The sequence below is a fragment of the Eptesicus fuscus genome, chromosome 2, assembly GCF_027574615.1.
Source record: "Eptesicus fuscus isolate TK198812 chromosome 2, DD_ASM_mEF_20220401, whole genome shotgun sequence".
Lineage (NCBI taxonomy): Eukaryota > Metazoa > Chordata > Mammalia > Chiroptera > Vespertilionidae > Eptesicus > Eptesicus fuscus.
Genome location: NC_072474.1, coordinates 59,003,119 through 59,028,129, shown reverse-complemented (window position 1 = coordinate 59,028,129; position 25,011 = coordinate 59,003,119). Strand labels below are relative to the sequence as shown.

Here is a 25,011-nt window from a genome sequence, read left to right as displayed (position 1 = left end):
TAGTTATTGGGCCCAATTCTGTCTACTGAGAACTAGGCAGGCCCAGAAAGAACCAGAGTGATTGGCACTGGGCCACCTTTGGATTCTGATAAAAAAAACCTTAATATTCACCTTCTAATATTCAACCACACGAACAAATGCTCAGCCCTCGCGGGCTCCAGGATGCCGGCCTCGGGACCACTCCGTGCCACACGTACGAGCCGAGCACAGCCCCGCGGCGTCCGTCCTGGGCTCTAACTGCCTCACCCGGAGCAGCCGCCCCTGCCACAGGCTCGCTCTCTGCACGGCGCCGTGTTGCACAGAATGAGGCAAAGCCAAAACGACACCCAGGCTGCAGAGAGCTGGGACGCCGCTGATCCCTGCCCTGGCCCTGCTAACCCTGAGTGCCACCTGCTAACCGAAGGGAAGAAATCTAATCTGATTTGATCTCATGAAAACTTCCCCCTGAATCGGACATCACAGACGGGGCTGGCTTTCCACCCGCTCAAGAAGACTTCGGCTCGCTGTCTCGAGAACGCCTAAGCAGGCCCTTCAGACTAAACCTTGCACTTACATGACTGACGAGTGCAATCTGGACTAAGTGATTCAAAGATGAAACGCGGTAATGATACCGTACTTCCCGTAAACATCTCTTTCAGAGTTTACTCCAGACGAAGCCCAATAAAAGCAAATGCTTGTGGAAATTACAAGCCCCTTCTATCTCTGATTCTTACAACTGCACAATCAAGTTTATTCATGCTTCATCTTTACTCGCTGTTAATAAGTAACCCTTGACATTTGTTTTGTTGGCATGTAGTACTAAGCACACACATTCCCAAGAGAGCAAAGAAAAAACAGAGCCCGGAGTAGCCTGTGGGAAGCCAATTAAGATGCTGCCTCCAGGGGCTGGAGACCCTGGGCTGCAGGAATGGTTGCTGTGGAAACAGCGTTCGCCTCAGCATTACTGGCAGCTGGAACCTACTAACAGGTCTTCAGATAGGATCTAGTGTACATAGGGCTCCCCCACCCCCCTTTATTCTGGGTGCCATTCCACAAAGGACATAGATGATTAGAATTTTCAAAGGAAAACACGACATTCCATACACAGTTTATTTTACTATAACTTGGTGGTGTCTTTTATTGAATCATACAAATTTGAATGGGGTTTCCTGAATAAATCTTTTACATAATTTACCTTTGGCAGAAACAATAGATTTCGATACATTTACAAGCTTCTCATTTATATAACTTCTCCTCTTTATAAATTCCTTTGCACGTTAGTATTTTCAAAAACAATACTCTTAAACCGATGTGCTTTAACACTCAGCTGGTCATGATGTGATTTGCATCGTAGCTTATTTAAGAGGACAACCATTTACAAAGGGCAGACTAGGCATGTATTTCTTTTAAAAAATACAATTTTTGGTCATGTGAATGCTTCATTTTTTCTGATTTCAAAAATAGAAAACGTCCTAAAGTGCGTCATTTTATTTATAATATAACTCCTTGACATTACAGCAATCTGCGATGTAAACAGTAGAGCAGAGGATACCAAACTATACTTTCATTTGCATTTACATTTATAGGGTTAGGTACCGTCTCTGAGTGTGTGGATGAGACCAGGGCGCTTCCGACACCTTGCTCACGCTCCCACAGAAACATGCGTAGGAGCGCACTCACAGGCGTTCTTTCTCACCCACTCTCAACTCAAACCATTTCCGGCCGACGGAGCTGGCCCCTCACTTCAGCGACGGGAAATGCTGCTGTAAACCCAATCGGACCAGTTTCTCAAGAACCCGTTTTCTGAAACTGACAAATGGCCAGTGGAGTTTTATGCTTTCTTCTTTTTAAAAACAACACACACACACCACACACACGAGATGGTACAACACAGAGGTGGGTGTCCCGGGGTCCTGTTCAACCTGCAACCTTGTCTTCAAAAAGGCAGAGCCGCTGGAGCGCCCCCTGCCGGCAACCAGCGGCTGTGGCTGTGTGCGGACCCCTGCCCCCACTCGCAGCGCACAGGGCGGACCCAGGACGAACAGAACCCGAACCCACTTTCCCTGGTGCGGACAGAAAAGCGTAAAAAGTAACAACAAATCACGAGGGGGTGTCGGCACACTGAAGAGATGAATGATTTGGTGTCTGCAATTCCCTGGTCCCTCCATAATGTCTAATATAGACAGCTTCGTGACACAGTCTTTGAAAAAAAAATTATCATCGTAATCGGCTACACATCATCATTTGTTCTCGTTATACATGATCTTGAAATAGTGTGATTTAGATTCTGCCTTGGGCTGAGATCCAAGGGCTACATTTACCCCTGAGGGAGGGGATTTTAGTGCAGGTTTACTTAAAAAAAATTTTTTAAACTGGTAAGTACTCAGGTGGCTGAGAACACGGGTGCTCTCGCTCTCTCTCTCTCTCTCTCTCTCTCACGATCCTCATGCACTTCGGCTAAGAATGAAACAAGGCCCTTTGCATTTGGCTAATGCCAACACGAAACCGAGGCCCACAAGGGAGCCCCATACAACACGCTGGCCTCGCTTCGTCTCTGATGCTCAAATCCGAAGACTGGTGAGTGCAGTCAATGTTCAGGAAAGGCTTTTCTAGGCTCGTCACCCCGTCACCGGCCTCAGCGTAGCTCCTGCTCTCCTCCCTCTGAACTCTGCGATGGCCCAGTCCCGCAGCGATCAGGGTTCCTGGGCCGCTGAGGACGCCTTGAAGCCCTCGGTCAGGGAGGTCTGCTCTGCAGACGCGGCTTCCACCTCCCTGAGAGCCGACGAGAACAATTCACACGAGTGGGGAAGGCGCCGCTCTGTGGACAGGCCACAGGATTGGCCGAGGCAGCAAAGAGGGCTCCAACGCACATTCCCCATTTCTGGGGTCCAGAGAGCACAGGGAGCTGCCCAGCAAGTTCGCTCCAGGGAAGTCCTGAGCTGGGTTTCATCCCAGTTGGATTTCATTCTGTTATCCATGGAAGAACGGTGCACCTTCTCTGTGGATGAGGGTGCCTCCAGGTAGTGATTCATGGCCGCTAGTGTGGGAAAAGCTCCCGCCACAGTGTCCGAGTGCGCAGGGACGCAGGGATCCTGCCTTTCCCTTACAGAATTCCCACGGCAGGACCAGCGCGGCCTTCTTCCAGCGGCGGTTTCTAAGGCAGGCGATGGAAACTGGAGCCGATCCCAAGGCCTGGGGGCAGAAGGGCTCCATGCTGTGCAGGCCCAGCTCCGAGGCTGCCTTCCAGCGTCTGCAGGGCTGCTCTTTACCGGGGGAGGCAGGTTCGCCGGCACCGCCAGCCCCTCTGCTCCAGCGGGGCTGCCCCCTCACATGGACTTGGAATCGGCGTCTCTCTTGCTGATGAGCACTTCCAAGAGCCTTAGTTTCGCCTTGATGTGCTTATACTCGCTGTACTCTTCAGCCATCGGAGTGCGGTCTTCCTTCTGGACACTTCTAATGGGGACAAATGAAAGGGGACTGAGGGCCAGGTGCCGTCTCCTGGATGACGCTGTTCAGCAGGTGCAGTTTATCAACCCGCAAAATCAGTATCGGTGTGGCCAAGCGTCACCGGGGTCAAGCCTGGGGCTGGGCTTAGACAAGCAGAGAAGGACAAGAACCTGGCATTTTGTAGGGTGATACGAAGGACTAAGAAATGTAGACATTTCCTCTTTCTGCTGCTGGTATGTATGGTATCCATACACTGAAATCCTTTATTTCTACTTAACGCTTTCTCACTTTTATACAGTTCATCGAGTAAACCATTACATTCCTAATTAGCAATTGGTACATCCATAATTTATGTGTTTATTTTTAACTGATTATTGTAATACTAGAGGCCCGATGCACGACATTCGTGCAAGGGGCTTGGCCCTCGCAGCCACGGTGGCTGCCTCGGTCCTTGCAGACCCGGCTTCGTCCGGAAGGTCGCCCGGAAGGACGTCCAGAAGGTCGTTCAGCTGTTCAGTCTAATTAGCATACTCGGCTTTTATTATTATAGATTAGTCTTGGAATTCAACAACTGAGTCATATAATACTAATAGGCCTTTACCGTTTACGAGTAATTCTATATGCATTCTCTTACATGCACAAGTATTCACGGGGAGCGTATTTACACAGGTCAGGCCTGTGCTAAGTGGCTCTGCCTCCAGGATGTGATATGACCCTCAGGATGGAAGCGGGGCGGGCCTATCACCCTCTGCACACAGGCTGAGCGCAGGCGGAGGAGTCAGTCCCGCTGCAAAGCCACAGCTCCCAGCACCGGGCGGTGCCGTCCGCTTCTCAGTTCGCCCTGAAATGCACATGCCAGGTGTTCAAACACCAGGCTTCCTTTCCTTTTTATTAGAGAACATGGGAAAGGCAATGGCATGGACCTTATTTTACTTGGTTCAATGAACTAAAAATAAACCTACTTATTGCTGGCCTGCCTTGTTCAGGGAAATGATTCTAGATGGCTTCATGGCACAGGGTAGTGAAGGAACAGGGTGGTGGGCAGAGCCCCGGCCGGGCCCTCCGAGGGGCTTCAATCTCCTCAGACACAAAATGAAGGAACCGGATTTTATGATATCGGAAGTCCCTTAGAGTTCTAAACTTCTACGATGATTGTTAGTTCCCACCAATTATACTTTCTGATTACTTGTGAAGTTTACACAAGTATATGTAGTTAGTGCCTCATGGATATCTGCACCTAATGTGACTATAATTATATGGAAAAAAAGGAAACAGACAAACCAAAAATGTGCCTAGAAAGAAGATTGGAAAGAAACACATCAGAACATTAATCCTGGCTTGTCTTTGGGTATTAGTATTACTTCGGAGATGGTTTCTTTTATCTGCTCACCTATATTTTCTAAATACCCTGCAACACACGGAGGAAGAAAAGCAAATATTTAGGTATAAAATTTATAAATCTCGAGAAAGTCATTATAGGACAAACCCAAACCAGAGATCCTAAACATAAACGTATACAGTGATTGAAATAAACGGGAACACAACACATTCTAAATGCCAACGTTCATTTTGATGGTCCTTTCCTTTCCCAACACTCTGGAGAAGCACGAAAGGGGACTTAATGAGAAACTCTATCTACACTGTTCAGATAATTTGGATGAAAATAAAATCAATTCCAAAGGATAAAACTTCACTCCAGTGTAAGAGACGCAAATCCATTCCCGGCTCTGCCCCTGCCGCCCGCCGTGGCCCGAGCCAGACATGCTGTGTGCAGTCACTTGCAAAGGGAGGACGGTGCCTCAGCACAGCGTTACCTAAGGATTCCACTGGCCTGAAACTCGCTGGAGAAAAGCGCCCTGTCAATCAGGCGGGTGTACTGCTTCTTGTATATTTTTCCTTCAAATTTTACTTTTTAAAATGTGCTTTAAGCCAGCAAATCCTCCATTCCCTATTTCTCCTTCTAGTTTCTTAAGACAAAACACAAAAATAAGCCAGTGCTGTCAACTGGGAACGTGGCTCCCAGCCGCTCGTTTTAGATCACAATGTGATGTGACAGGTTTGTTTTATAAACGTTGGTTCTGTCTGCGTGGGTCTTGGACACTCCCCAAGAAGCACTTCTTCCTTAAGGACCCTGCGAACCTCCCCACCTCCCCGTCAACCTCGAAAGGGGCCTGGGCGCAGACCCCGGGCCTGGGTTACAGGGAGATAGACGCAGAGGGTCCCCGTCTGGGAGGCACCCCACAGCCCTGACAGGAAAGGAAGAGGATGCGTGTGCAGGGGATGGGGAGGGAAACGCACGTACTACCTTCCATTTTGTCTGAAGAAATTGTCCTCAAATTCACGAAGTTTCTTTCGAATCCTCTTCTTTTCTTCTCTCATTTCCTGAAGGTGTTCCAAGAGTTCTGGTCTAAGAGGGGGGAAAAAAATTAAGACAATCGAGTTGAATCTGAATTGTCATAAATGCAATGAATGTGCAACTCGGTGGTGGTGGTGTGTGTGGGGGTGGGCATTGTGGACACAAGGGGAAGCACATAGTGCAAAAACTGTTGGGGGAGCTGAGGGTCAGTGGAAATGGATGCTTTCTAGGCCCTGAAACACGGACAACAGCTCTGGCTCCTGCTACTTGTAAAATCCCAGGGTGCTTTGTCATATTTTGGTTTGAGAGAGAGAGATGACATCTGTGCTCAGTGAGTGTTGCATGATGAGCCGGGGAGGTCAGAGCTACACAATGCTGGTTATAGAGCCTGCCTGGTTATGTAAGTAAGATCTCAGATGCTCCCTCAAATGACACAGGATAAAGCATATACAGAAACGGAGCCAGAAATTAAAAATAAAAAGTCACTGTGTTAGCCACACAGACGCACCCCAGGTGAGTCACTTGTGTTTTGTCGGCCAATGTACCATATTTTCCGGCGTATAAGACGACTTTTTAACCCAGGAAAATCTTCCATACGCCCAGTCGTCTCATACGCCGGAAAATACGGTAAGTATAAAGACTGGAATAATATTTAGGAAAGTTATCTTCGCCCAAATATTTTACCACCACCACCAAAATGACATACATTGAAGCAGCATGCAGGTTTGAAAGCCCGGAGTCATGGCTGCATTTTGATGGCATTTTGTCATCCATTGGGGAAATAAACCCATCAGCGCCTTCTTCAAATTGGTCGAGAAAGCAATGAGCGCTGAACTCGGTGTTCAGAGTGACCGTGAAGTCTGGCTTGGTGTTGGCATCGTCTTCTGAACCCTCCTCTTCTTCCTGGAGACACACAGCAACCCCAGCCAAAATCTGGTTACTTTTCCCGGTACTCTTTCATTACAGGTATCACTGAACAATCTTACTTATCCAGACACCATGAGGTTTCTTCTATATCTACCTTTAGCAACACCTACGTACCCTTACGTATATATTATCGAACAGCTATATGTACATGGCAAGTAACACACACTAAACACAGCCACTCAATAGGGAAAAAAAAAAACTATAAAAATTAGTGTACATCACATTTAACATTTTAAGGCTGAGGTAGTAAGGAACAACCATCAAACTTTATATCCTCAATCAAATGAAGCAAAACAATCTAAAGATTCTAAGACAATATAGGAGGATAAAGCCCACCACTGGCAACCAGTTTTCAGAATTCTATTACTTGCATATATCAGGACATATTGTTTATTAAGCGATGAACATTCTTAGAAATAGAACAATATAGCCTTCCTATTTAAGGGTTGAGATTATAAAATATTTGTGGTTGCCTGGTACACAAAATCTTAGGGAATGTTTGAGATCAAAACATTTATCTTCCATGACTTGAATCATAAACCTCCTAAGTTCTTTCAAGGCATGTCTAAGAATCATGACTGTATTTTTCGGCATCCAAGATTCTAAGAAAAGTATCATATTCTCTGTCTGTCTTGATAACGCACTTAGAAAAACAAGACAGTCATATTAGCATTTTTTAGTGTCAATTTTAAAGTTATGTTAAGTCTAGGTAAGAAATAATAACACAGTCTAAAAAAAAGACAAAATTTTTTTAAAAATTACAGTTTACATTCAATATTATTTTGTATTAGTTTCAGGTGTACAGCACAGTGAAAGAAAGATTTTTAAAAGAAGTAATTTACTGCCAAAATATACAATCAGACCAGGAGAAAACATCCTAACATCTTGAAAAAGGAAACATTTGGTTAGGAGTACAGCTCCATGAACAAATGGAAGTACAACATAAGTTGTTCCAGTTAAAGCAGCAAATCTACCTCAGGAGGCAGGAGCAGTTAGAAGGAATCTACACAGATAATCTATGAGCAATTGATAGACAGTGATTAACAGTGATTAGCACTGGCCCCTTACAAACAAATCATGGGAACTAACCACCTCCCCTTACTTGATGGGATTGGTGTAATGTCTGGATTTCAGTGAAGAACGAAGTGAGTTGGTTGTGCAAGTGTGGAGAGTGATGACACAGTGGTGACGTGACTCTGGAGAGAAAGCCTGGGGCAGGCTCTTTACCCGACTCCGCCTGACTCAGCATTTACCATCCCGGGATAAAGACACAAAAGGCTGTTTACAAAACGTGCAGGTAATGCAAGGCGGGTGGGGACATCTGGTATGCTGGCATACAAACTCTATACCCCATTTCATAAGGCTGGAATAGAAGTACAAAAGTAGCTACCTGGAAAAATTCAAGACCCTGCAATTAGGTGAGGGAAAAAGCTGGACACACAGACAATAAGCCATCCGTGGGAAGGAAGCTGGGGGTTGCATAAATCAACCGCAAGGCAGGCCTCCACCGGGCCTCTCTATTGGGCTGATCTTGCCCCCTAGGGGCCCTTGGAAACGTCTGGAGACATTTATGGTGGTCACATGGGGACGGGGTGGGGGGGGTTGTAGTGCAGTATTGGCATCTAGTGAGGGGAGGACAGCCCCCACAACGAAGAGTTATCTGGCCTCAAATGTGTCCCGTGCTGAAGTCGAGACAGCCTGCTATAGAAAAACTACAGTACCTTCCTGATACGGTGACAGTCACGCGGTCACAGATGTGTGGAACCGAAGGGCCCATTGAGGTCATCCCCACTGAGGTCCGGACTAGTCCTGCACCCTCTGCCTTGCTGGTTAAACCATATCTAGAAGGGTATGTAGCCCTGGGCATCAGTTTTTAAGAGGGGCACAGATAGACTGATGTGTGTGTGAAGGACACAGATAGACTGATGTGTGTGTGAAGGACACAGATAGACTGGTGTGTGTGTGAAGGACACAGATAGACTGGTGTGTGTGTGAAGGACACAGATAGACACTGGTGTGTGTGTGAAGGATACAGATAGACACTGGTGTGTGTGTGAAGGACACAGATAGACTGATGTGTGTGTGAAGGACACAGATAGACTGGTATGTGTGTGAAGGACACAGATAGACTGATGTGTGTGTGAAGGACACAGATAGACTGGTGTGTGTGTGAAGGACACAGATAGACTGGTGTGTGTGTGAAGGACACAGATAGATTGGTGTGTGTGTGAAGGACACAGATAGACACTGGTGTGTGTGTGAAGGATACAGATAGACACTGGTGTGTGTGTGAAAGACACAGATAGACACTGGTGTGTGTGTGAAGGATACAGATAGACACTGGTGTGTGTGTGAAGGACACAGATAGACTGATGTGTGTGTGAAGGACACAGACTGGTGTGTGTGTGAAGGACACAGATAGACTGGTGTGTGTGTGAAGGACACAGATAGACTGGTGTGTGTGTGAAGGACACAGATAGACTGGTGTGTGTGTGTGAAGGACACAGATAGACTGGTGTGTGTGTGAAGGATACAGATAGACTGGTGTGTGTGTGAAGGATACAGATAGACTGGTGTGTGTGTGAAGGATACAGATAGACTGGTGTGTGTGTGAAGGACACAGATAGACTGATGTGTGTGTGAAGGACACAGATAGACTGGTGTGTGTGTGAAGGATACAGATAGACTGATGTGTGTGTGAAGGACACAGATAGACTGGTGTGTGTGTGAAGGACACAGATAGACTGATGTGTGTGTGAAGGACACAGATAGACTGGTGTGTGTGTGAAGGATACAGATAGACTGATGTGTGTGTGAAGGACACAGATAGACTGGTGTGTGTGTGAAGGACACAGATAGACTGATGTGTGTGTGAAGGACACAGATAGACTGGTGTGTGTGTGAAGGATACAGATAGACTGATGTGTGTGTGTACAGAGCGGAGCCACTAGGCTGCCGGCAGGTCTGGCACGCACATCATATGAGAAACAGTAAGAAGGAAGCACTTACAGAAATGTTCACCGAGTGTGGGTGGGCGTGGGCAGGGAGGTGGCTAAATAGGAAGTGCTCTCAGGAAAGAAGCGCTGTGCGTGCTCCCTGTCGTTCCAGAGGGCACAGCCACGCCTCTCAGGTAGAAAGTAACACATCAATAATAACTGTGGAGGTGACTTCTTATTATATTCACTAACTGTAATACTGTATAGTCATTAAGCTGATACATTCTAAAATTATCTGTTATATATATTTTATAAAAATTATAAAACAGAATAAGTTTTAGTTACTATTGATGTTTAGCCCAGTAATGAGTGAGCTTACTCTCCCTGCTGCTGTAAGCGTGTCAGGCTTGGAGAAGGAATCTCTTCTCAGGGTCAGTGTCTCCATTCTGTCAGCAAAGTTTTAGAGGAGAGTTTTGTGTTGGACAGGAGAACTGACGAGATGACCTCTAGGATTTCTGGGCTGGGAGATCTAGGGCCTCAGATCTCTGAGCTGGCTCTCTTTCATACTCACTGGTTTCCTCCCGGGAACATTTAAAACAAGGGATGGCTTTAAAAACAACAACAACGCTTACATACAATCTTCTTATCAGTACACACACCCAATTCTAAATTGTTTCAGAATTGTCAAGAATTAGTACAATCCAGATACATGCTAACAAGCACGGCCAGTTGGAACAAAATTAACTAAAAGACAGCACTATTTACAAAAGCAATGCAATCATTGCAAAACTATCTGAAATTCTGACCACCATGTGGCCCAGCAGAAGAGCCATGGCCAAAATATGCTTGTGAAAAAAAATTAACCAAGATAAACAGTAAGATCTGAAAGAATGTCCTCTTTTTAAGAAGAGCGTCATTAGTATGCCTTTCAATTGTTTAACGAGGCAATTATTACCTGTCACAGATTGGATGTGTTAAAGAACACATTTTAATCTAGTAACAGTTCTATCACACGATTCTCAGAGAAATACATTAATCTTCGCACATATAATTGTCCAAATGTCTTCAATTATGGTGACTTGATTCTTGTGTGAAATTACCAGCTAGACAAAATGTGTCTTCTTTCTAGTCTTGTTGTAAGAAAATAGCTCTAATTTTTAAGATACAATACAGCATAGTCACCTAAATTTCACATTTGGAGAATTTTCATAATACACATTCCATCTAAAAATAATATGAACAGTCAGCACAATCATTGCCTAATGAGGTGTATGAAGCATTTAAGACCCTTACAAGGTAAGAAAAGAAACAGAGTAGATAAAAGGGAGGCCCTGGTAGCTTCTGGTACCTTCCCTCCGCTTATAAAGGCGAGAATTAGGTAAGAGAAGGGAGCCGTTCTCAACTGGCATCCCTTTGTGGGAACGAGGCCCCATATTCTGAAATAATAATTCCTAACTACGGTAAATACATGACCACCCCGGGCTGGGAACTTTGACAGAAACAGGACAAGTGAAACTCTTAAAACTCACTTCTACTTTGGGTTTTACTTCCCCTTCCAACTTTAACATTCACTGATTTAAAAAAAAAAAAAGGTTGGCATTGACGTTTCATCTCTAGATCCCTATATAAGGCCACCCAGTTTGTTCAATTATCTAGAAACAAGAACAGGCAAGAGGCTGATCCTGATGCAGGCCAATGAGGTCCTTACAGGGACACAGATCTCTGAGCACAGACGGTACCTCCCATTCCAGCAAAGGTAGCCACTGAGAACAAGGATTATTTGTCTAAATCCATAATTACTGGGGAAATAAATCTGGACATATGTTCTAGCGACTGCTGGTCCCAGCACTACATCCCCTGATTAGGAAGAGATTATAAAATTAGGCCTGAGGACAAAGTGTGCCGCGGGAGAGGGGAGAGGAAGAAAGAGTGGGTGGAACTGAACCAGCGAATCTGCCAACGGCAACTGTTATATTTGACTATAAAATGCTAATTTTTTAGTGCTATACATACATACTGTCTTTAGTGCTATACATTCTATATAGTGCTATACATACTGTCTTTGCTAATTTTGGTTTTTCTAAAAACTCAGTAAATGAGATTTTAAAGAAAGTTATGCAAATAGCGAATGTAATAAAATTTTGAAATATAGAAAAACTATTCTCCAAATAGGGGGAAAACCCAAAATGAAAAACAATGTGCAAACGAAAGAATCATCCCTGAAAACAAACAACAACAAACAAAACATCAATAAGAAGTGGGGGAATGAAATGAAACTAAGGAGGTCGGCTAATACAGGATATAAAGGAAAGAAGGACTGTTCCAAGTGGGCTCTGTGCAGATGTTGAGGGAATGCCACCAGAATCCATCACCGAAGGGCCCAACCACAACCCCTTCCATTCACAGGAGAAAGGGAGGGAACGGAGGAGGATTTGGCAAGAGGTTAGCAGCTGGAGGTCTTCACCTTTGACTCCTTGAAGAAGAAAGCAGTTTCGCCCTCGATAATTGGCTGCAGCAAAGGGCTTCTCCGCTTGCTGGAAGGGGAACCCTGTGACAGGCGTTGACAAGTAGGTTACATTGCGAACCCCTTCCCTTTCCCGCCAGCTCTCCACCTCCTCTGCCTCACCAGGATTCATTGCTGCCTTTTCATGATGTGCTCTAACTCCTTCCCACCAAAAATTCCCAGGAAAACCAGCAACAACCCAAGTTCTTTGCAAGTTGCCTCTTCACTCCAGAGCCCCACGCCTCCCCCGCCCCAACCAAGGAGCTCCCAGGAGAGCAAGAACAGCGCACAAGCACCTTAACCAAACACGCAGAGGAAACCTGAGCAGACCACCCACCTGCCTCCCCACCCCCTTCCTCCCCATCCCAGCCACGACAAGAACACCTGCACTTAGCAGCTTCACCTAGAATAGCGTCAGCTCCTGAGGTGATACAAAGGTTCTCTGACGTCCCCATTGTCCACTCACCCTATTCAGACACTAAGGGTTCCTAACTGAAGAATGAAACCGATTCCTTAGATTTAATCTCTAAATCATTCTGCAGGACATTCCTAGAAAAGGCGCTTCCTGCAAGCACACCAGCCTGAGGCCTCTGGACCCGCCCTCATTCCCAGGAGCGCCTGCACTGTGAAAAGGCATGAAGACCCCAGCGGAGGCCTAGAAGTAAACAGGAGGCTGCAGCAGCAATGGAAGAGCAGCGGCCGGGGGAGTATGCATTTCAACACCACCAGGAGGCGGTGTCTGCTTATTAAAAAGCCTAGAAGGCAGCAGAGGAAGCCTTCAGGTGCCTGGACAGAGGCAAGTGAAACAGAGTCCCCAGGAGGGGGACATGGATTCACAGGGCACTCACGGGGGAGGTGGAGAAGCCCAGACTGCAGGGGTGGGGTGTGGGGGCTGGCCAGTCCTGAAAGGCTCTCCCTGAGCTGCTGCTCCCCGCTCCGGACAAAATCAAAACTCAGAGGCCAACAGCGGCTAAGTCCAAGGATGGTGGCGTCTGAGAGCACCTGCAGTCACTAGCCTCGCCCCCTTTCCACCTCACACTTCTCCACGAGTGAGTCCCCCAGAAAGGCTCGCTGTCCGGAGTTCCTTAGCTGACTTCTCCCTGGGTAGGAGCCCTGTACCCCTTCTGAGAGGGGAGAGGAGGCTATTCACAGACTCCAGAGGCACTCCCGGTGTGGAGAGGCCTGGAGAAAGCACAGCCCTGTCCCCTTGGTGCTCAGTCTAGGACGAAAGGGGCGAGGAGTTGGCCCAGCACGTGTTGGGGGTATGTTCCTGGCCAAAGCATGACTCTCAAAAAAAAAAAAAATTAAAAAAAAATTCTATCAGCTTTCAGGTTTGCTCATTTTTTTTTTGACCACTGTAGTCTCAGAAGCCTTTGACAAATTCTTCATTCCTCAAGCTTACGGGCCATCGATAGTAATGGCACATTCAACCCTTAAAGCCTATTCTTTAATGAGAAGGCAGGCTAGGGCCCTCCTATTAGCCAGGGCCCGTTCAACAACAGAGAGGTGGTGAACTCACCATGATGGGCATGGTGTTGGCTCGGGACAGGATCTGTTTGACCAGCCGGTACCTGTCATAGAGTGGCTTCATCACCTGACGCTCATTCTTGGTGACCTGGAAAGCAAGAACAAGAGAGCTGAGAAGCCAGGCTACCAGCTGTCCCAGCATGCTCTGGGCCTAGAGAAAGTACAGATGATTCACAGTACAGTTGGTTTGGCAAACTCAGATCAACAGCCACCTCCTCTCACAAAAGTTATTTAAACTGACAACATTATTCAGTTGGTGTTTAAAATATCTACTTTAGCTACAGATCACTCTGGAAATCACTCCATTAGCAGCTTGGTTTTCCTAAATCAAAACTATGATCACTATTAGTTCCTTGTTTAAAACTCCTCAAGGTTCAGAGTTCCCAGACCAGGGGTGGGGAACCTTTTTTCTGCCAAGGGCCGTTTAGATATTTATAGCATCATCTGCGCGCCATACAAAATCACTGACTTAAAAATTAGCCTGCTTTGTTTGATCAAACAGTTAATTCACTCACCCCGATGCCTGGGCAGGGCCAGACCAAATGATTTGGTGGGGCTTCTACCGGCCCTTCCCCATCCTTGTCCCAGATAATTTACTATTTTCTAGTCCGGGAAAGAAGATTCCTGTTATAATGCGCATTCCTGTTATAAAACTTACCATGCAGTTTTGTAACCAGAATTTTTTTAGATGTCTTTCTCAAACCCCATGAAATTGTTTTGTTTTTAAGGACAAGATTCTGGCAAACAGAAGGATTTCAAGGAATATTGGCTAATATAACATATGGATTGATTCATCTCTGTACAGGCAGTCCTCGGGTTACATCAGACTCGACTTACATTGTTTCGTGGTTACGTCGCCATCTCCCATTTACAGTATTTATTAAAAAGTTCCGTCATTTCGACGAATGTACATCTGTGCTTTATGTTTTTTTATTATTTATTTGCCACAAGTAAAGGTCAGGAATTGTTATCTTTCTTTAAAATTTTATTTACTGTTTCACTTCATTACTGCTGTGGATGTGCTCCAGGTGAGTGATGCAGGTGATTATGGAGGTGGGTTCCGACTTACGGCGAAAATCGTGATACGTGGCTGTAGGAACGGATCTCCCACGGAACCCGAGGACTGCCTGTATACCTAAAATCTGGCACAGTGCACAAACATGTTTAAAGGACTGAGTCTATAGGTAGTGGGGAGGAATCAAGCCCAAGTCCCCGGTATAGTATTTGATATAGTATTAAAGCTCTTTATCTGCTGCGTCTCCTCCTTCCGATCTTACTTGAAGCTCCAAGGATAGACTAGGCTGTCCCACACCTCCCTGTCTAGTTCCCTTGGTCCTGGAATGGCTGTGGGTTGGCAAACTCAGTTCAAGAGCCACCTCCTCTGTGCAGACTTTTTCCAACATCTCTCATTCTGAAAGACCTGCTCATTCTCTCCTTTGTGTCACCTACTGCAACCCATGTATACCTTGTAGTTTTACATCTGCTTTGTTACAGACTGAATGTTTGTGTCACGCAAAATTCGTATGTTGAAACTTAATTCCCAATGTAATGGTATTTGGAGGTGGGGCCTTTGTTCTCCCCCCCCCTCCTTACTTATTTATTATTTTAAAAAGCTAACCATTTTAAAAAATATTATTTTTATTGATTTCAGAGAGGAAGGGAGAAGGGGAGAGAAACATCAATGATGAGAGAGAATCATTGATCGGCTGCCTCCTGCATGCGCCCTACTGGGGATCAAGCCTGCAACCCAGGCATGTGCCCTTGACTGGAATCAAACCCCAGACCCTTCAGTCCATAGGCCGACGCTCTATCCACTGAGCCAAACCAACTAGGGTTGGAGGTGGGGCCTTTGAGAGGTGACTGGATAATGAGAGGTGGGATGCCATGAATGGGATTTGTGTCCTTATAGAGTCCCCTAGTGCTCCCCTGTATCCCCCCTTCTGCCATGCGAAGACAGCAAGAAGACCGCCATCTATGAAACTGAAAGGGGACCCCACCAGACACCGAATCTGCTGACTGCCTCTTGCACCCCCCTGCTCCCAATAGGGATCGAGCCCGAATGCCCGGGCATGTGCCCTGACTTGGAACCAAACTGGCAACACCCAGGTGAATGGGACGATGTCCAACCAACTAAGTCACACCAGTTAGGGCGAGAAATAAATTTCTGTTGTGTATAAGCCACCCAGTTCTAAGGTAATCTTTTATAGCAGCCCCAATGGATGACACATTTTTATATTCCAGTGCACGAATTTGTGCACCAGTGGGGTCCCTCAGCCTGGCCTGCAGAATCGGGCCAAAACCAGCTCTCTGACATTCCCCCAAAGGGTCTCAGATTGCAAGAGGGCACAGGCCAGGCCGAGGGATCCACAAGTGCACAATCGGGACTGGGGAGAGACCCGGGAGGTTGGCCAGCGGGAGAGGGACTGTGGGAAGGCTCCAGGGTGTGTTGGGCCCATCTCGCTCATTTCCCATTGGCCAGACCTCAGCAGCAAGCTAACCTACTGGTTGAAACGTCTGCCCCCTGGTGGTCAGTGCACATCATAGCGAGCGGTTGAGTGGCCTTAGCACATTATTAGCATACTACATTTTGATTGGTTGAATGGCCGACCATTCACTTAGCATATTAGGCTTTTATTATGTAAGATAATAACTATAGTTTGTTGACATTTCTGTTTCCTCTTTAAACTATAAGCCCCTTGAGAGCAGGAGCTTGTGTGTTTCTGTCCCTGACAACTATTTCAGTGTATGACATAACAGAAATAGTCCATAAATATTGCAGAATGAGTGAACAAATATTCCAAACATAATTAGTAAGCCCAATTCATTGATATGCATGCATTTCCCCTGTTTACTTAAATGGTGAATGAGATGAAGTACCTTTGTTTCAAGATTGCTATTTGTCTTCTGCGTTTTACTTCCATTGCACACATAATAAGACAAGAGTCACAGAGGCAAGGACAGGCAAGTCGTATTAGCTTTGACCATTTCTTTTATTGGCCTTTTGGGCCTTCAGCTTTGAAGATAACTCTGGATTATGCATAAGTGAATGATCCTTTCTTATTTTTCTTATTTGCCTTTTTCAAAGTGGTCAACCATAAGTGAACTTTGGATAAACTTCACAAGCTGGGATAGGATCCTGTCAGTATGCAACAGCATTTTATGGATTTATTTTCTATCATCAGCAATAATAAATTATTTTATCTCTTTCTATTATCACAGCATTAAGTTGAGATGATAGCATTTTCCTGCTTCAACCATATTAAAAGAAGTTTTAAAATTGCTATTTAATTTTTTAAAAGGACTGTCAAAAGTAGAAGGACATTCAGAAATAATTTTATAAAAAAAACACACACACCAAAAACCTGAGGATCAAACAACAGGTTTAACTACTGTACGCCCACCACACGGCTAGAATGAAAAGACAGTGTCGAGCGCCAGCGAGAATGTGGACAACTGGAACTCTTTCACGGCTGGAAAGGGTAGGACACTTTGGGAAACTATTTGGCAGTTTCTACTGAGGCTGCACATATGACCCAATTCCATTGTAAGTACATTCCAAACAAATATGGCCATAGGTTCACCAAAAGACACACAGACAAGTGAGACTACATCAAACGAAAACACGTTTGCACTACTTATTGTAACCCCCAAACTGGAAATCATCCATATGCCCAACAACAGAAGAACAGATAAGATATGTTTTCAAAATTGAATACCACACAGCAGTGTGGATAAATGAGCCATAGCTATATGCAACATCTTGGATTATTCTCACAAAAATAAAGCTGAGTAAAAGAAGTCAGACACCAAAGACTACATACTGTAAGCTTCCACTTTTATGAAGTTCAAAAATAAGTGAATCCAATCTACAGTGTTAAAAGTCAAGAGAGTGGTTTTCCTGGGCAGGGCAGGAGGGCATGTTATGGACGGGAAGGGACACCAGGGAGAGCTAACGGGGGGCTGGTAACATATTGTGTCTTAATCTGGATGCTGGTTACCCAGATTTGTTTACATCCAGACATATAATCTGGGCTCTCTTCTGTGTTTATGTTATCCTTCAAGGAAAGTTAAATAACAGCCACAAGTAAGTCTGAAGAACATAAACAGAGTGACTAGTACAAATTTCACCTGTAAGATGACAAAATTTAGGACTGGACCACATGAAATCGTGTTTTTTGTTGTTGTTTTCTTGATACGAGATGTATCCATTAAATGTGTTGTCAGATAAGTTAAGGCATATCTTCACGGTCAATGCATGATGTGGTGTGATCTAATGTGCAAGATAAAGAATAGATGGCTTAGTGACCAAAAGACTCACTAAAAATAAAAAGAAGAAGCCAGCACGTTCCCATTGTGGACTAGCTGCTGGCAGAAACATCTCTGATTTATAGAATGAGACTTAGCTGGCAAAGTCAGACAGATAGAGCAAACTGCACCAAAACCAATTTCTGTTCTAATTCTTTGTTCAAAACCCAAATTTTCTAGTTGGAGTAGATGAAGAGGCTCACCAACTTAATTCTTTGGCTCATGATGCTGACATTTAGATTTTCTATGAATTGCTCATGTTTAAAATTAATGACCCTCAGGAACTAATACCTGTAAATGATCTAATATAATTCAATTTTTGACTATGGAAAGTTGAAATTCATCATGACTCCACCAAAGTTAATACTGGCATATGATAAAAGTATCTGAACATCAAAAATATAAAAGATCTTTAAGTTTGAGGTGTAGAAAATATAAATACAACTTGAATTACACCAGAATTATTTTCAGAGTATATACCTGAAGCCAAAGGGCTGTTCATACTAAAAGTTAATACAGCTTTCACCTGTCACATGCGATTGTCTGTGCTGGATTTGTGAGCAGAGGCAAAAGCCAACCGATAGTCAGATAAACAAAGCAGGGCTTTGGCTGGACTGTCAATGAAGGACAGGCGGAGGTGAAGTGGACCATGGGAAAACCGTTCGGAGGCTGACACTCTTATTCTTGAGTCATCAGTCATCAGGGATTCCCCTCCTGACCAAGAATAGGCCTTTGAATGAGTGGATGGGTATTTCTGAGTCATAACACTGCGAGCAGGAGAAGACATGAGTTGGATTCTTATGACTGTTGCATTCTTGGCCCATGGATTGGAAAATGACAACTCTCTCTAGTTCATTGTCAGGTAAAGACAGTAGGCGAACTGTGCAAAGATCAGATAATCCCAATCAGCAAAGGAGAGTACTTATATATATAGCTCTAGAATTTGCATTTAAATTTGAACATGATGTTTGGTGTCCCAAGGTTTTAAAATATAAGATTAAGATATGCTGATGAGGAAGAGACTCAAGAACCCAGGAGCTCTGGGCAAGTAACCCTTGCTCTCCCTGTCCCCTGTCATCAAGCAGGGGTCTACGAAGAAGGCAGAGCAGGGAGCTGCAGCCATCTGCTGTGCTTCCTTCTGTGACATCATCTACTCCTGAGATCCTTAAATACTGAAAAGGGCCACTTTAATAATAATCTGTAGGGAGTATGTGTCAGTATGTGAATGAGTGTGTTTTGTTACATGTCAGTCTGCCTATAGAGTGCCCCGTTAAAGCAAACAGCCTTCTTTAAAATGTATAGAATTGGCAGGTAATTAATTATTTTGGCCTGTGACTTGGAGTTAGTGTCCCTTTACCAGTAAATCAGCATCTGCAGACTCAGCAAAAACCCATGAACTAGGAGCGCCTGCTTTTCTAAAAAATCCTAGGGTTTGGCATGATAGTTCAGCACTGGGAGTACATGTATTTTTTTTTTTTTTTTTAAAGAGCACTGCCCAAATGTTATTTACAGTCCAGGGTCCATGGCAACACCACGGATCTGAGAATGAAAAGTTCACTCTGATTTTTGGACTGGCCAGGCATCAAATGGACTCTGCCTTTCCTGAGGTCGGAGCATCATGTTCCAGAGCGAGGCAGAGAGCCTGACCCTGGACCAGGAATCAGTGACAAACTCCCAGAGCACATGTCCCCTGCCTCATGAGATGCTAGAATGTGACCCAGAACGGTGTTCTTCCTTCATCCGAAAGAATGATGAAAGAAAGGGGAATAGAAAGACAGGGCCCAAAACTAATATTTCATACTGCCAATTACAAGAGTGCTAAAAATGTGCATTCTTTCTCCTGATTCAGTCACTAAGAAGTAGGCCACAGGGCGCGGAACACGTAATTGTAACAGAAGTGAAAGCTATCGTTTACTTGGCAATTCCCTCTCCCCCCAACAGAGCCACTCTGCCCAACTTCCTCAGTGCCAGATGCCCTGCAGGTAAATGTGTGCCTGTAACATCACTTTGTCTCCAGACAACCTATTACCCAGACAGGGCCCCGAGGCTCTGAGAAGTTACCTCCGTAGCCCGAAGTCACAGAGCTAGTCTCAGCGGGGCTGGGTTCTGAATCTAGGTCTGCTGAGCCTCAGAGCAACTCAGCAACAGGTGCCACGTCCACCCAACCGCAACCCCAACCTCCTGAACTGGCGGAAGGTTAAGGCTAGAACGCAGCTGAGGGATCTCAGGGCCCCAGGCAAGGAAGCCTTTAATCCATGTCATAACATGGATCCACGCAATGAAAAGAAGTAAAACACACAAGTCTTGCCTGCTTCGCCTAGGGACCGTCTGGTGGCCATGACCAGGCACTCAAAGGTTCGAGCCTACCGCTAGCGGCTCAGTTTCTGAATACTCCAGAAGAGAAGGACACAGTTTCGCAATGTACGTGAGCTCCAGTGCATGCACTACTTGGTTCAATGGCTTTTAAAGATCCAAAACAGAACTTGGCTTGGAAAAAACACACACAGCTTGGCTGGAAACATGACCGTCATCCCAGAGCGCCAGTATTTTTCCACGGCGAGGCAGGCCAGCAAAATCAATCACCATCAGCTCCAGCTTCTTTTTCAAACCTCAACCTGATAAATTCAGAACCAAAATACCATGGAAGATGCATTTTACAGATTATTGGGCATACGCTGTGGCAGGTCTTGTGCTACTGGCTGAGGTTAGCTTCACAAAACCCTGAGTCCCGGCCCTCACAGACCTCTAGTGCATTATTCTGGAAGCTTCTTTATTTAAAAGAACCTATCTCAGGTGAAAAGACGGTCTCCATCTTATAGCTATGCTGAAACTGGAAAAGAGATGCATGCTTTCTGGCTATATAAAAATCCTTCTGTGAACATGAACTTCACTAGAGACCCAGTGCACGAAATTCGTGCAGGGGAGGGTCCCTCAGCTGGGCCTGCACCCTCTCCAATCCTGGAGCCCTCGGGGGATGTCTGACTGCAGTTTAAACCGCCAGTCGGACATCACTCTCGCAATCCGGGACCGCTGCCTACTAACTGCTCACCTGCCTGATCGCCCCTAACCACTCTACCTGCCAGCCTGATCACCCCTGCCTCTGCTTGCCGGCCTGGTCACCCCTAACTGCCCCCTTGCCTGCCTGGCCACCCCCTAAGTGCCCCCCCCCCCTGCCGGCCAGCCTGATTGCCCTTAACCACTCTACCTGCCTACCTGATCACCACTAACTGCCTCTGCTTGCCGGCCTGATTTGGCCCCTAACTGCCCCCCTGTGGGCCTGGTCACCCCCTAACTGGTCTCCTACCAGCCTGGTTGTCCCTAACTGCCCCCCTGTGCGCCTGGTTGCCCCTAACTGCCTCCTTGTCATCCTGATCCCCCCTAACTGCGCCCCTGCTGGCCTGGTCACACCCTGCCTCCCTGCCAGCCTGCCCCTGCCCCCCTAATGCCCCCCTGCCGGCCTGGTTGACCCTAACTGCCCCCTGCTGGCCTGGTCTCCCCCCCCCGCCCCCAACTACCCTCCTGATAGACTGGCCACCCCCTAACTGTCTGGAAGGAAGTCGGACTTCTGGAAGATGTCTGGTCGACTCGGTCTAATTAGCATATTAACCTTTTATTAGTATAGATGCTTTTTTATACCTGCTCTTAAGAGTTGATTTTACTGGGTTCTTGACAACATTCTGAACTAAGAGTAACCGACATGGACACCTGACCATAGGTTCCCTAAGGAAGAGAGAAGCCGATCATGCTCCTGTCTTCCCCGGACTAACACGAACTCGCGCTGAATAACAAACGGCCTCAAATGCTCCTTGTTATGAAAAGGCAGAGCCATATTTTGGATGCCTCACACTTTTGGTTCTGGGTGGCAGCTGCAACTTCTCCATGGACAAACACTGGTTGCAACTGCTCTGCAGAGAGATCAAATTTGAGGGCAGATGATTCTAGTTTAGCCCACTGATTTATGGATAAGAATGCCTGGAGCCAGTATCAGCTCCTGGAGGCAGACCTTGGGACAGCAAAGCCTCCTCACTCCAGGGCTCTGTGCACCAGTTCATACCCCCCTCGCCTCCCCACCTCCCCTTGAAGTAGGACGCCAGGGACTACAATTGAGTTGCAAACTAATTTTTCTTCGGAACTCAATTAAATTCAGCATCTACAAGGCAGCAAAACTCTTATCACAGGTTTAGCCTTCAGAAAGCTTGGTTCCGGTGAAAACAGAGTCATCTGCTGAACAGTAGGGAACCTCATTTGCAAAATACCAAACACAGAAGATCCATTTCTAAAGCCAGAGGATTTAGCCCGGCCAGAAAGAGAAGTCAGTGCACTCACATACCGGCCGTCCATGAATGCTTTCATAATGTAACAGAGCTTTCTGCAGGGCCACTTTCTCATTAGCAATCTGGTCTTTGGTCATGTCCTGTACAAACACAAGGAGAGATCAATGAGCAGGGGAAACATCTGTGAACATTCCAACTTCTTGTTTTTCTTCTTCTTCTTCAGTTCAACAATAAAAAAAAAGGAGGATTAAAAAGAATCCTCACACAACAGCTCCTCCTCTCTCTATCCAAGCTCACTTAGGAATTATAGATTCCTGACCTCTTGCTAGAAATAAGATAGCACAACAGAAACACCATCAACTTCCTTGTGGCAGCAAAGGCATGGTGAGTCCTGAGGCAAGCAAGGCTGTGAGGCAAACGAGGCTTCATGGAATGGCCCAAGAGATGTCCACAGTGACAGGTTACATAGTCCCAAAGGGGTGATGCCTCAAATGCGCCTGAAGTTCTTCTACCTAAGGGTCACCAAATTGTGTATGAACCTAAATAAGTTCCTTCTGCAATCTGTACAGTGGAGTTTTCTGCTTTTAATTTGAAGTCAAAAACCAAATTAGCTACAGTTAAAGCACTCGAAGTTGTTCCATCGGCTTCTCTAAACATCTAAGAGTGTGGAAGATGAGCGTGTGGGAGGTTTCAGAAGGTGTCCCTCCACCACTCTTCCCACTGGGCTCTGTGTGGCCTGTCCTATGCTTCTGCCATGCGGACTGGCATGGCTTAGGGTGAGCAGTGAGCTCGGGGCCTTCACCGAATCACCACACCTTAATGTCCTCGGGACGGCTGCTCTCCGCCCGCTTCTCCTGCAGCTTCCGCTGGATGGAGTCCAGCGTGGCTTCCACGTTGGGCTTGATTGCTTTATCTACCACCTCTTGCTTCTTCTCATCTTCTTTCTCAAGTTGGGAACCAAAACTCCTGGGGAGTGTATTGCTTCGCTGCCGCAGCCTGGGGGTTAGGTCCTCTTCAGATATCTTTAGTTTCGACTCTAGTTGAAAAAATTTGGGTGCGGAGATATATCAGAATTGATGTCTGTGATGTTAATAGCTACTTAGCCCTGTCTCCCCCCGCCCCACGCCCCTGCCAGAAAGTATATAATTATAACGTTAGTTGAAACCCCTAGGTTATTATATACAACCCGAGAAAATGATAATGTCTTCCTGGGCTAGCTGGAAAGTTTCCCTAACCTTCATTCCTGAGAAAGCTCTAGGTCTTCCATTGAATATCTGTACTTTAGCCACACCGACCTGCTCGCTGTTCTTGGAAAGTGGCAGGTGTTGTCCTACAAAACTGCCTTAGTGTTTAAAGGTACTTACTGATCCAGTGCCCAACTGCTGGCCAACTTTTTGTGTGTGACTCATGTCCCTCATTTTGGAATTATTTTTTATTTTGTATTCTATTTAGTTGTTTATAAGTCTGTCTCCTAAAAGACAGCAAGCTCCTTGAGGGACAGGGGGCATCCTTTTCGTATTCATTTCTGTGTCTACGTCTTCTAATACCACAGCAAATAAAGCCTTGGATGAAACAGATACTTAATGAGTATTGAATTGAAACCATCATCGTTTTATTAGCGATTTAAGGAAACGAAGAAATGCTACAGAATTCGCATCTTAGCAAATCTGGGATACCCTGTGATTAAGACCATGGGAAGACATGGCGAAGGTGTCCCCTAATTTCTTTCTTTATTTTTAAAAAAAATATTTTATTCATTTTTTACAGAGAGGAAGGGAGAGGGATAGAGAGTTAGAAACATCAATGAGAGAGAAACATCGATCAGCTGTGTCCTGCACACCCCCCACTGGGGATGTGCCCACAACCAAGGTACATGCCCTTGACCGGAATTGAACCTGGGACCCTTCAGTCCACAGGCCGACGCTCTATCCACTGAGCCAAACTGGCTAGGGTGGTGTCCCCTAATTTCTGAGAGCACTGGGAAGCAGCCTTAAGGAACTTGTCTTTCTGGCATATTTTATTTTTTAAAAATATATTTTTATTGATTTCAGAGAGGAAGAGAGAGGGGGAGAGAGATAGAAAGATCAATGATGAGAGAGAATCACTGATCAGCGGCCGCCTGCACACCCCCTTCTGGGGATCGAGCCTGCAACCCGGGCATGTGCCCTTGACCGCAATCGAACCTGGGACCCTTCAGTCCGCAGGCCGATGCTCTAGCCACTGAGCCAAACAAGCTAGGTCTCTTTCTGGCATATTTTAGCAGTGGCACTAGGCATGGGATTCTGTACCTGGCTTATTTTATAGAAACCACGCCATAGGTCTAGAGCTTTACTTACCTTTTAGTTGTTTCCGGAATTTGGCAAGTTCGTTTGTCCACTTCAGAACCTCAGGATTTGCTGCTTTGTCGCTGTGGGAGGGCTGAGAAAAGGAAAACTATGGTGAATGTCTTGAAATTGGAGCAGGAAAAAGAAGTGTTTGATGATCAGTTTGTTTTAAGCAGGAAGGAAACATGAGTCTCATTGGAATAAGAAATTAACCAGGACCAAGCAGGGCCAACTTCACAAGTTTAATTCCAGCATCCTTCTTTACATCTGGTTATTTTTGATGCTTTTAAAGAATTCCTCAGAGGTAAAATGCTGAATATTTATGGTCACGGACTTGTAAAAGGCCCATGGATGGCCCTGTTTCCATCACTTGTAGGGTTCAACCTGTCAGGCTAACAGAATAGAAAGCAAAGGAGTGTATGATATTTTACCC

At 45.7% G+C, this 25,011-nt stretch overlaps 1 protein-coding gene across 1 annotated transcript in view; it reads right to left on the bottom strand.

Annotated features, from left to right (window-relative positions):
• Positions 1-2,396: 2,396 nt before the first annotated feature.
• The window catches only part of FAM13A (family with sequence similarity 13 member A), a 254,998-nt gene continuing 232,383 nt past the window's right edge, over positions 2,397-25,011 (bottom strand). The window contains exons 16-22 of the mRNA XM_054727491.1: positions 24,591-24,672; positions 23,070-23,290; positions 22,311-22,394; positions 13,668-13,763; positions 6,489-6,685; positions 5,732-5,833; positions 2,397-3,432 (exon numbers count right to left, since the gene is read on the bottom strand). Coding sequence (XP_054583466.1) covers positions 3,306-3,432; positions 5,732-5,833; positions 6,489-6,685; positions 13,668-13,763; positions 22,311-22,394; positions 23,070-23,290; positions 24,591-24,672 — 909 coding nt within the window. The 3' untranslated portion in view covers positions 2,397-3,305. The remainder of the gene's footprint in view (positions 3,433-5,731; positions 5,834-6,488; positions 6,686-13,667; positions 13,764-22,310; positions 22,395-23,069; positions 23,291-24,590; positions 24,673-25,011) is intronic.